The sequence below is a fragment of the Dreissena polymorpha genome, chromosome 1, assembly GCF_020536995.1.
Source record: "Dreissena polymorpha isolate Duluth1 chromosome 1, UMN_Dpol_1.0, whole genome shotgun sequence".
Classification (NCBI taxonomy): domain Eukaryota; kingdom Metazoa; phylum Mollusca; class Bivalvia; order Myida; family Dreissenidae; genus Dreissena; species Dreissena polymorpha.
This window is the reverse complement of record NC_068355.1, coordinates 97,489,071-97,501,894: the sequence shown is the minus strand read 5'-3', so window position 1 is coordinate 97,501,894 and position 12,824 is coordinate 97,489,071. Positions and strand designations below refer to the sequence as shown.

At 35.8% G+C, this 12,824-nt stretch overlaps 1 protein-coding gene across 2 annotated transcripts in view; it reads right to left on the bottom strand.

Annotated features, from left to right (window-relative positions):
* Window positions 1-5,394: 5,394 nt before the first annotated feature.
* Window positions 5,395-12,824, bottom strand: part of LOC127841543 (transforming growth factor-beta receptor-associated protein 1-like) — a 44,165-nt gene continuing 36,735 nt past the window's right edge. The window contains exons 17-21 of one of the 2 annotated variants that reach the window (XM_052370436.1): window positions 10,856-10,967; window positions 10,496-10,656; window positions 10,163-10,235; window positions 8,576-8,766; window positions 5,395-7,566 (exon numbers count right to left, since the gene is read on the bottom strand). In XM_052370436.1, coding sequence (XP_052226396.1) covers window positions 7,422-7,566; window positions 8,576-8,766; window positions 10,163-10,235; window positions 10,496-10,656; window positions 10,856-10,967 — 682 coding nt within the window. In that variant the 3' untranslated portion in view covers window positions 5,395-7,421. Of the gene's footprint in view, window positions 7,567-8,575; window positions 8,767-9,728; window positions 9,825-10,162; window positions 10,236-10,495; window positions 10,657-10,855; window positions 10,968-12,824 lie in introns of those variants that run through there. The other variant, XM_052370446.1, reaches the window with a different exon arrangement.

Here is a 12,824-nt window from a genome sequence, read left to right as displayed (position 1 = left end):
TGATAAGTGGATAAGAAAATAATATAACATGCAATTTATATCAGATTTTTATACCCCCATAATGGCCATTGGTAATGGGTAATAGGGGCTGTATAGGAGTCACTTTGTAGGTCTGTCTGTCGGTCTGTCTGTCTGTCCAGAAGTTTCATCCGATCTTCACCAAACTTGGTCACAAGTTGTATCTAGATGATGTCTAGGTAAAGTTTGAATATGGGTCATGCCGGGTCAAAAACTAGGTCACGGGGTCACGTTTTAAACCGAAAGTTTGTCTGGACCATAACTATGTCATTATCGTCAGATTTTAAAATGATTTGGTACATTTGTTCATCATCATGGGACGGTGTGTTGTGCGAAAAAAATACGTCCATATCTCCAAGGTCAAGGTCACACTTGGGAGTTCAAAGGTCAAATGCTTGTCCGGGCCATAACTTTGTCATTTATTGTGAAATTTTAAAATCATTTTCAAATTTGTTCACCATCATTGGACGATGTGTCGCGGGAAAGAATTACGTCAATGTCTCCAAGGTCACACTTTGAGTTTAAAGGTCAAATGCTTGTCCGGGCCATAACTTTGTCATTTATTGTGAGATTTTAAAATCATTTGTCAAATTTGTTCACCATCATTGGACGGTGTTGCTGTGCGAAAGAATTACGTCAATATCTCCAAGGTCAAGGTCACACTTTAAGTTAAAAGGTAAAAAATGGCTATAAATGAGCATGTCCGGGCCCTAAGTATGTTGTTCATTGTGAGATTTAAAAATCATTTGGCACATTTGTTCACCATCATTGGACGGTGTGTTGCCCAAAAGAATTACGTTGATATCTCTAAGGTCAAGGTCACACATTGAGTTCACAGGTAAAAAATGGCCATAAATGAGCTTTTCCGGCAAAAATTATGTTGTTCATTGTGAGATTTTAAAATCATTTGGCACATTTGTTCACCATCATTTGAGGGTGTGTCGCACAAAAGAATTACGTCTGTATCTGCAACGTCAATGTCACACTGTGAGTTCAAAGGTCAAAAATGGCCATAAATGATCTTGTCCGGGCCATAACTATGTCATTCATTGTGATATTTTAAAATAAGTAGGTACATTGTTCACAATCATTATGGACGTTGTATCATGCGAAAGAATTGCGTCAATATCTCCAAGGTCAAGGTCACACTTGGAGTTCAAGTAAAAAATGGCCATAAATGAGCTTGTCGGGGCCAAAACTATGTTGTTCATGGTGAGATTTTAAAATGACTCTGTACATTAATTTTGTTCACAGTCATTGGACTGCGTGTCATGCGAAAGAATTCAAGAGTTCAAAGGTAAAAATGGCCATAAATGATGGCATAATAATTCTTAAAAATTGCCATGAATTAGATTCTCTTGTTTTGTGAAGACAGCATGCAAAATAGTCTGTGTCAATGCGGCATGTGGGGGTATACGTCACGTCTGTGACAAAGCTCTAGTTTTTTAAATGCATAGTTTAAACTGATTTAATTTAGCTTGATTGCATTTGTAGTACTTACCTCTTATTTGAAACCGCTTTTTTCTGTGTCTTGTATCAGTACTTGGTGTCTTTTGGGGCTATGTAAAGAATGCTCACAAAGTGGAGATTAAACCCATGACCTCCATGCTGCTAGGCAAAACACCACTTCCAAGACCTCATATGGATGCATATGAGTATCTTAAAACACATGTTAAAATCACTTTAATTTTCAAACAATATTCTCTCACTATTGATTTAAGCTCACCTGAGCATTAAGTGATCATGGCCAGCTTTTGTGGTCACCTAATGCTCACCGTCGGTTGTTGTGGAATGTCTTTTGACAACTCTTAGCTCTCTTCCATTTAAAAGCCCACATTTTTTATTAAATCTTTATGAAATTTGACAATATTTACCGGTAGGCAGAGTTCAAATCTGGGTCACCCTGTCAAATAAAACAAAAGCATTTTACCCATTTATGACGGAATATGATGAAACTTTGACAGAACAATTATCTTAACAATGCCTGGTCAAATCTTAGAAAAACATTAAAACCACAAAAAATTGGGTAAGTATATTTAACTTCATACTATCTATGCAGGTTTTGAATCAGGGTCATGTGTGTCCAAAAAGTAGGCCACCAGTTCGAATTTTAGAAAAACCTTGTTGCTACTCTGGATTTTACATTTATGAATTTATATTGATGAAACTTGGTCAGAATGTTCATAATGACACCATCTTCGCCAATTTATAATTATGGTCACATGCCTGCAAAAACTAGGTCACCAGGTCAAATCTTAAAAAGCACTGTAACCACTTATGAGGCCACATTTGTGACTCTTAATAAATAATCTTAATAAAACTTTAGAATGTTATCTTGACAACATCTAGGCAAAGTAAGTATATGGGTTACATGTGAATCTTAAATCACAACCATGATGACTCAACATAGAACAATTTTTGGTCAGCATGGTTGTCTTGGCAATATTAAGGCCAATGTATAATCTTGGTCCAGTGTCTAAGAATGGTCACAAAGTCAAATCTTGGAAAACCCTTGTTATGTATCTAGAGGCTACATTTATGACTCAGTCATGTTGAAACATGGTCATGCTTGAATGAAGCTCAAGTACTGTAAAAAAACTAGGTCACTTGCTCTAGTCTTTGACAATTGGTGGACGCTGAACTCCAGTAGGTGATTTATGGGTGTCAAAACCCGCTTGTTTTCTGCTTTGTTGAGCTCAAACTGCTGATAGGTTTATAAGGTTGTGGGGTTTTTAATGTTATATTTCTTTAGTACATAAATTGACTTCTTATGACATTTTACTTTAGCATGAACAATAGTTAGCACAAACCTGAAAATCTTCGTTTTCAGGCCTCCAAGAGGCAGGCGCCATTGCCCAAAAAAAAATGACTCATCACCCCCGCAGTCGCCGGAGGTGCTGAAGGAAGAACTGTTCAGCATGTCGGCCCACGACGTGAGGCAGCGCATAGGGAGGAAAAAGAGTGACAAGCGCCTCCAACGGCAGAACATGGGAGACAAAGTGGGCCTCTTCAACCAGCTGTAGGCTTTGACCCGTATGAGTGATGCCAAAGTGGGCAGGAGTATAGACCTTTCAGTCACTGGGTCCCTGTTGTGATCCTATCTGCAGCTTATTACTGGTTATATTTAAAACCAGATCAGCAGATTTGTGCATATTTATTGGACAAACGTTAGAGCAATATATTATCAAACCAAAAGGTATATGTATTGTTTAGCTGTTAAGCAACTGTCTGCCATATGACGGTGATAAAGTTAGTGATATGTTAGCATACCAAAGAATTAAGTTATTCTTTTTCATATTTCTGCCATATGTTCAGGGTACAAAGTACAACTTTTCTGCCATAAATTTACCTTCTGTGTTTGTTTATGTATCTGTTTGGAATGGATTTCTCAGTGACCACTTTGAGGGGTTGACAATATGGTGGTATTTTTCCTTCACAAAGCAGTGTACCCAAGTGTTATATTCTATTTATTTAATGTATTTCTTGTTTGATAGCTTATCATGTATCAAAGCTTTTTTAAATTTATCATATGATTCTTGAAACACACACAAGTGCTTTCATAACTTTATAACAATGTTTAATTGAATTACCCACTAAACCACCGCATGCACAAATGCAGTTAAGTGTCCCTGTACAGAGTGAAACCAAACGGCTAAAACATTATCCAGGAACACTTGAGGGAAAATGTATTGTTGAAACTTGAAAGACTTCAGGAAAAGCTGTATGGACAGTTAATGGGTCTACACCACGGGTTACATCCTTTCATGTGGACAATAAGTGTAGCAGGATAACAATTGAATTTACACTACATAAATACTTGTATTACAATTACATAAATTGATTTGTTGGATTGCTTTTTTATTATTTAAAAAAAAAGGTGTTTTATGGCTATATTTTATTGTAATGACTTCTGTCCGTACAAAGTAGTACTTTCCACAAGCAAGCATGATGGTTATTGAAAGTTGCCTATATGTAAAAATTGTTGACAACCATAAATATTCCGTATTGTCTGTTAATATAGTGTTGTTTCTGTTTACTAAACAGGGGGGAAACTTGATTTTTATATCACAAACAAGCTTAAATAATCTGATTTTCTACATAAAACTGGTTTCTTTTTTATCAAGTAGTGAAGTTTTTTTACAACCAGTGATTTTTACCAGTCTTGAGCATTACTTATGTTAATATGTTAATGCATATTTGATAATAGGTATATTATATAATCATAGTTGTGTAACTTGTTATAATTTACTGCCCTTTGTTGGTTTACACATGTGAAATGTCTCTGTTGAATAGTTGTAGAACAGTGGAGCACAATAATTATTAATACCAATAATACAGTAATTGTTTGTTTTGCAATAGTAATCCTTTTGGTAAGTACAGCTTTCAACAAGAGCATGGTAATGACATGTTAAAGTAGTTCTGTAAAAAGAACTCTGGACAAGAACTGTGTTGGCTAAGCTTACTTATGAGCATCGCTTTGTGAAAATGGGGTTTAATGCATGTGCGTAAAGTGTCGTCCGAGATAAGCCTGTGCAGTTCGCTTTTACATTCTGTTTTGTTTGCAGAAAGTCTCTTCATAGCAAAAATCCAGTAAAGGCAGAAAGTGTTGTCCCTGATAAGCCTGTGCGGAGTGCACAGACTTATCTGGGTAGACACTATGCACATGCATTAAACCCCCTTTTCACAGAGCGCGTCTCTTATGTTTGAATTTGGGATCAGAAAATGGTCTTTGTAACATTACAGGTAATTGCAATGGCCTGTTTAATTGCATTAGATTGTTTAGATGCCTTACTTATGGTGTTGGCATCCAGATGGACCTCTAGTAAGCATATCACACAATTTAGAAATAGAAAACCACAAACAGCATACTTGTTAATAGCAAGCTTGTTTGTATTCATTAGCTCCATATATTTTGCTACATGCTGCATGTTTTAAATCTGAAATTGATCTCAATATTATTTCTTCCGGATTTCATAACATTGACCATTGTATCTGAAGTTAATTGTTTACATTTTGTCACCGTGTTGACAAAATGCAATAATAAAACATTATCAAGGTTTCAATCATAAAAAAACACATTCATTTGATCAATAATTAAAGTTAAGCCAAAGAAAACATGGCTAAAAAGAGTGAGAGACTTGAAGCTTGAAACACACAATAATATCAGTGGAACTGCCATACCTCGAATCAATTCTTAATTGAGTCATTTGTGGTAAGAAATATTTGATGTACAACAAGGTTATTTTGAAATCTCCACAAAAGGCACCTTCACTTATGTTTTCTATGAGAGAATTCTGATATGCAGCCGATACAAACTGTTGAACCTACATGTACAATAACAAGGTTTCTTATTTCATACAAATAAAAACAGCATAGTTTATATTTATATTTTATTTTAAAAGTCGTATTGTAAGCATCTGCTTTGAAGACATGTACATCTTTAACAGATTTAAAAACAAAACAATTAATTTAACACAAAAATCTTTCAATACTTCCACAACTTCAATCATATGTGTGCACGAGGCATAAATAGTAAAAAAAGATAAAACAAACTTTGCTGATTGTGTTTCTAATGGACATTTTACAATCCATTTGGGTATCTGATAAATAATAGATATAAATGTTCCTTTACACAATGCACTTAGCCTGAAAATAAAATATGGTTGGTGCAGGATAAGATGGCAACTGCAAAAAAAACATAAGTACAAACCCAAGAACGTCTGTAAAGATAATGATTTTATAACAGTTTCTTTTATAACTTCAATAAATGCCATAGCACGTGGAACCTGCAAAGTATGTGCAATATACATTGTTATTGTGTATATTGTACATCAAATGTTTTGAAACGTTACTCGATCATGCAATTTCTCACTAACACTGACATTACAGTGAAATTAAATCCATAACCATTCATTAGAACTAAAACACTGTTAAAATGCTTTGAATTGTTCGCTGTTATGTACAAAACTGACCATATTTTTGTTCAGCTTAGAGTGTATTTGGTAAAATAGTGCTATGTATAATGATTTTGGGAGCAAGGGTTTTTATACTCAACATGCTTATTATAATGTTGCATCCTTTGGTGTTATTCAATTCAACTTTTCAAAATAAATGCTATGTTCTAGTAATATTAAGGCCTTTAAACCAACGCTATATCAACATTGCTTGAAGCAATGTGGATTTTGAATTTTGTTATGGTTAATTGTGCAAGGAAATTATAATGACTTTACAACAAATCAATGTTAAATTCACATATTATTTAAATTGCAACAACCTTTTAACAAAATTGCAAGCATAGCTGCAGGTAAATGGTACTTCTTATGTGGATATATGCTGATGACTGTGTAATACACATGGATTTTCATATCACTAGTAGGCGAAACATGCAAAGTACATTTCTCATGTGTACATGCTATATCAAAAACACATGTTTAACCTGATTAAAATGTATATATCAGCTATTTTACCCACACAAATATATGTACTTTGAAATTGCAATTCAACATTTTGAACAAACATGATTCTTCCAATGAAAACAATAGTAATTACAATTTTCTTTAATCATTCATAAGACCAAATCTAAATCATGTGGTATACTGTCATAATACATGAAACATACACACATAATATCTGGCACAATTTCCAGGATGTACAGTTATATATGAACCATGTGGAGCAAAAATGGGTCTTATGATATATAGAGCCAGTAAGCGGAATCACTATGATGGGTCTTATGATATATACAGCCAGTAAGCGGAATCACTATGATGGGTCTTGTGATATATACAACCAGTAAGCGGACTCACTATGAAGTCACACAAGGTTTCATGGTCTCATCAGCAGACAGGCTAGCCTTTGACCAGACGGTGCAAATGTGGAGGCTGATATGAAGCTATACTAACCGAAATGGCATAAGACCCATTTTTGCATGATGCAGGTCACATTCACCGGTAATTAAATGCGCAGTAATGGTTACTAAGGATACTGATACACTAACTATTCTATTTGCTTTACCTGGTAATGATAATTATTAAATGCCGTGTACATGCAAGCAGTATGAAAACAATTTCTAAATGATTTCTAGATTACTTTACATTTCTGATGTTTTTGTTTTGTTTCACAAACATATGTTCTTGAAATACCATTCAATCACAACCTATGACTTTGATTCTTAGGTTACTTGCATGAACTTGCATTTCAAAATATGTGAAATACCTGTGAGTTGTATTAACCAATTACACCTATTGCACAGTTTTATCAGAATAAATAGAGCAGTATTACACAAATTGTCTTTTCTTTTGCAATCATTTCCATCATTTGTCTGCATGATTTGGGACACCCATAAAGCACAGCAAGGTTTCTGATGATGAGGCAGTGAATAGTTGGTCCAGCCTGTTCCCTTGTCATGACTGTTTACTGGTACTGAACAGCTTTCCAGTCACTGGGCACACATGTTTATTTTTAGCACAATGTATGTGTGTTATCACTCCATTTGGGTATCTAACAAATGATGGATCAGAAAATGTTCTATTGCACACTGCACATGGCCTGAAAATGCAACATGGTTCACGTCAGTAATGACATTTTTTTTTACAATATTTAACATCATGTCTATTTACCAATTTACAAATTAATATTATTAAAAGTTAATGCTTTAATGGACTAGTACATCACTGCAGTATTGATGATAAAGTAAATACGAAACAAGAAAGAAAACTATTGTCTGTTGCTTATTCATGAAAATATTACAGCCAAGGACACTAGCCCTTAGTCAATTTCATCTGCAAACAAACAATGGTGAGGCAGAGATCATAAGCCCCCTTTCAATTTTTGGCACAACCTATTAGTATGACCCTTTTCAAGCCATTAACAGTTCCCAACAAAACAACACATACTGTAAATTTAATTCAAATCAACATATGCCTGTCACACCTTACGGGCACATTTTTTTAGCATAAAACAAACAATTAATGATGACATATAATGCAATTCTTGACATAGTATATGTCTGAGAAGCTTATGTTTGAGTACAAACAGACCAAGATCTTTTGGATTTGAAAACTATATGCCTGAACAAGAAATGTGTTTGTCAGAAACACTATGTCCCCTTCTGCGCCGCTTTGATTTAGTTTTTTTTACCTTTGACCTTGAAGGATGATCTTGACCGTTTACCACTCAAAATGTGCAGCTCCATGAGATACACATGCATGCCAAATATGAAGTTGCTATCTTCAATATAGCAAAAGTTATTGCAAAATGTTAAAGTTGGCGCAAACAAACCAACAGACAGACAGACCAACAGACAAGGCAAAAACAATATATCCCCCACTATAGTGGTGGGGGACATAAAAATTGTATTCATAGTAAACAAATGATTTAATGAGACATCTCTGGTAAACAATAAAGGCCAAGCTTTCTGTGACACATCAATCAAAGCCTAAAGATCAGTCAATCTTAATGTTATGCAAGGGACAGATGTCCGCCCTGATTCCAGTATATCCACCTACTATGAAAACAGCGTTTTAAAAGATGGGAAAGTAAGACCCCCGTCACTCACCTTTCTTCGTTCATCACAATGGCTTCTCGCATGTCTTCGATGCTGGTCTGCTTGACGAGAAGGTTCTCTCCCCTTGACATCATCCTCTCAATGTGGGTCATGCGGTTGCCATGCATGTTGGTCCGCACTGCCCTCCTCAGAAACAAGGACAGCATCGCTATCGACCATGTGTCTGGGATGATCTGGATCACCTGCATGTGTGGCAGTATGGAACATGTATTGGTACATGTGCAGCAGCGTGGCTAACAGACAAACATGCTAAAACACAATTCTAACATAACACTCAGTACAGACAAAGAAGAAAAGAATATAATACAATGACCCATTAAACATGCAGAAAGAAGGCAATAACCTTAGAACAGCATAGTTTAATACAGTATGGATGTAAATTGCCAAAATGTTTATTTCGCCAGAATCAAAATTATTATGACATAATCTTTATTTTTCTGACAACTACTACTTGTCAATCTGAAGCATGGCTATTAACTCTTTACCACTTAGATACGTATTTTGACGTGTTTCTAGTCCCTCAAAAAGTTACATTTAATTAAATACCTTTCTTTCTAAAGTCAAGTTTTAAAGGCTTTATTTCCAACCCTTAGTTACTGATGACCAGCAAATAGCATAAAACCTGAACAGACTGCGAGTTACTTGCAGGCTGTTCTGGTTTTATGCTGGATGCAAAAGCCATTTTCACTTTGCTTTCTAAGGGGAGGAAGTGTTAAGCAACTTTGGCTCATGCTAACACTGTTATGCCTCACAATTCTGTTTGTCAATCAACAATGACAATTACAGATTATTTCTTAAACCTGTCTTTATGCAAAGTCTTAAGATTTTTTTCATTAAAATGCATTTTTTCTACTGCTGTTTTGAACTCAAACCAACATACAACAGATGAAATAACTGCTATGTGTGCGAATACCATGACAAGCTGACAGAACACATGTTTTTAACTATGAGCTGAATCACTGAATAGATAAGGACAAAAAATGGACAGGAAGATAACCAGCTTGGAAATATATGGTGAAAATACTGAAAACAAGAAATTGTCAGACAGAGTATAACCGGCACAGATGCCTTGTTCTTGAAAAGGTACAGTAAGAATTTGCACAAAAGCAAGAGGTTTGAAAGACAAACCAGCAGTGACTGACCTAACAAAAGTATCTCTTTAGTGGTTGCAAAATCCAGATTTCCAGTTTTCCTTTATTTCTGTAACCATTGCAACCACAATTTGTGTCCCATAAGTAAACTGAAAGGAAAGTGCTTATTCACCCTTCAATCTTATATGCACATACTAAGTTTCATCAATCTAGCTTACATATTTCTTGAGTTATTGCAGGATCAAGGTTTTAGTTTCAACTAATGTATGTATAAATATACACTTTTGTTTGACAAAAAAAATATTTGAAACAGCAAGAATATTCCTCGTGTAATCCTCTACCAAAATAGTGAGTTATCTCAACCTAGCTTAAGTACTTATTGCATTATCCCAGCATCCAGTGTGTAACAGACATATGAATGGACGCATGTATATACCTATCATTTATGTATCCATTGGCCTTTTCATTACTAATAACTGCCTCTCACCTTAGCAACATCAAAATCAGTCACATTGCTGTTAAGAAGGTCGATTGCAGGCTCCACAAGCAGTTCTTTTTTCCTAAGGTAAACAAAAGTACAGAAATGTATGATAAGTGTCCATGAATTCAAGTATGAGCGCTAGTAAATATAAATATTCAATGTTCAATTATTCTTTAAAAAAAATATATTTCTTTTAAATAATACTAGATGGTGACAAACATACTCTTCAAACATGATTAAATAGAACAATCTGTAAATAAAGACTCCATCTCCATTTAAAGAATCAAAAATGTTTTAAATCCAGCCCAGTTTAGACCTGAGCAGTGGTTCCCAGCTTACTCGTTTGCTGGGTCCAGGTAGACACTTAGGAGGATGTGGAAGAGCCTCTTCCTGTAGTTGAGGTCACGCCCCTCAGAGTTCACGATGCAGTAGTTCTCTGCCGCTGCATAGTCTCGTAACTGGTGCACGAGGATCCGCAGGGCTTTCTCATGGTCCTCTAGCTACAAGAAGGATGAAGGGTAGGAATGGGAACTGATAATATTGCAGAATTTGTGTTTAATGCTTGAAAAACTCAATAATGACTTAAAGTGGTATCATGACAGATAGGTTGGGTACCATTATGTCTTGAAAAGACAAATGATCAATTTAATAAACACAAATTTGTACGTTTAATTGCAAAAATGTCCATCTAACTCCTACTTTCCCATAAAGTATGGCACACTCTGCATGCATTTCCTGCTCCTTGGCCTTGCCCAGTATAAGCTGTACTCTGTACAGGTTGGACACCTGCAGCATGGTACGCAGCTTAGACCTGCAACAACATTCACCTTCAGGTCTGCAAGCGTCTAGTTTCAGAGTCATCAATAGAGCCTTGTTCTGAGAAAACTGGTCTTAATGCATGTGCATAAAGTGTCATCCCAGATTAGCCTGTGCAGTCCGCACAGGCTAATCAGGGACGACACTTTCCGCATAAATTTGATTTTTGGTAAGGAGGGACTTCCTTGAAACTAAGAATACCATAAAAGCGGAAAGTGTCGTCCCTGATTAGCCTGTGCGGACTGCACAGGCTAATCTGGGACGACACTTTACGCACATGCATTAAGCCCAGTTTTGTCAGAACGCGGCTCAATAACGATCAGGATTAAACAATATAAAACTCAATCAAGGAATCTAAAACTATGTTTGACTTTTATTATATCGAACAAGTAATGTGAAAAATTATTATAATAAAAAAGTATTACTGAATTTATTAGTTAAGTACAGATAGTATACAAATTAAAGATATCACATTACAATTCTGTCATCCCTTCGTCATTTGAATGCAGCAATTGATAAAAGTTAACAAGCAAATTCGTTGGATTGATATCCCCCGCCAATATACTTCTGGACACAAATATTTCTGTACGGATGGACAACGCCAACGTGCATCATACTATTATCTATTTATATACTCATACCAAGTTTCAATGAAATCCGTCAAAGCACTTCCAAGGTATGGCTCGGGACACACACACAAAGCATTTTTTCAAGATACAAAGGGCCATAACTCCGTTATTATCCAATGGTGTGCAATGCAATTTGGCGTGCATCATCCTGTTATCCATATATATACTCATACCAAGTTTCAATGAAATCCGTCAAAGCACTTCCAAGATATGGCTCCGGACACAAAAGTGCCGGACCGACGGACGGAGGGACAACAAGAAAATAATATCCATCCGCCTATGGCGGTGGATAACAAGAGGGCACTGAAGATTCTCAAACACTCAACATAAAAATTGTAGTTCAGAAGTATAATGCTTTAAACCCCTGGTTTGGGGTTACGTTTGACCTATAGGTTTATAAATTGTACAAACTTAACAATGTTACCTACCAATATTTAGGGCTCTGAGTCTAGTCATTTAAGATAAGTTATTAACAAATGTCTAAATACATGTATCTTTTAAGTTAAGGCTAGTTTTGACCCCAGAAGCATGATTAAAGCTCCAAGCATTGTTGTTTAAGAGATTAAAAATAAATAAATTCTGTGCTCATATCATTTATGCAGCCCTTTGGACAAAGTCAGATTTCACTTTTTAAACGATGTTACATTCTAAATATGAATGCTATCGGATTTGTGTTTTCACAAAAAATACTTTTTCAGATTTCCTATACCAGTCCATGTAAAACTAGTGACCCCTAGGGCAAAGTGGCCGTTGGCCCAAAGTGCGTTATTTGAACAAACTTTTTAAAAGACCTCTAGATTATGCTACATTCTCAATATGAAAGCCACGGGCTTAAAGGTTTCAAACAAGTAGTTTTTTAAGGCTTTCACTCTATAAGTTAATATTTAATTGGTGACCCCCAGGAAGGGGCCAGTTTTGACTCCACTGCTATAATTTTACAAAACAGGAGGACTTGAAGATGAGGATACCATCCAAGGAGATTTGTACAGGGTTTCCCTGCGTACAACAGGGTGAGGCCCCGTTTGTAATCGAGGGAATAAGTTGTAGAGCCCTCTAGATGATGCTTCCAACCAAATATAAAAGCTTTGGGTTTTGCAGTTCCATACAAGAATTTTAAAGTTACTCATTATATTGCAGTCTATGTTAAAGTAGTGATGACCAAGGCGGGCCCAGTTTTGACCTCAGGGGAATTATTTGAACATATTTGTACAGGACGAAATAAG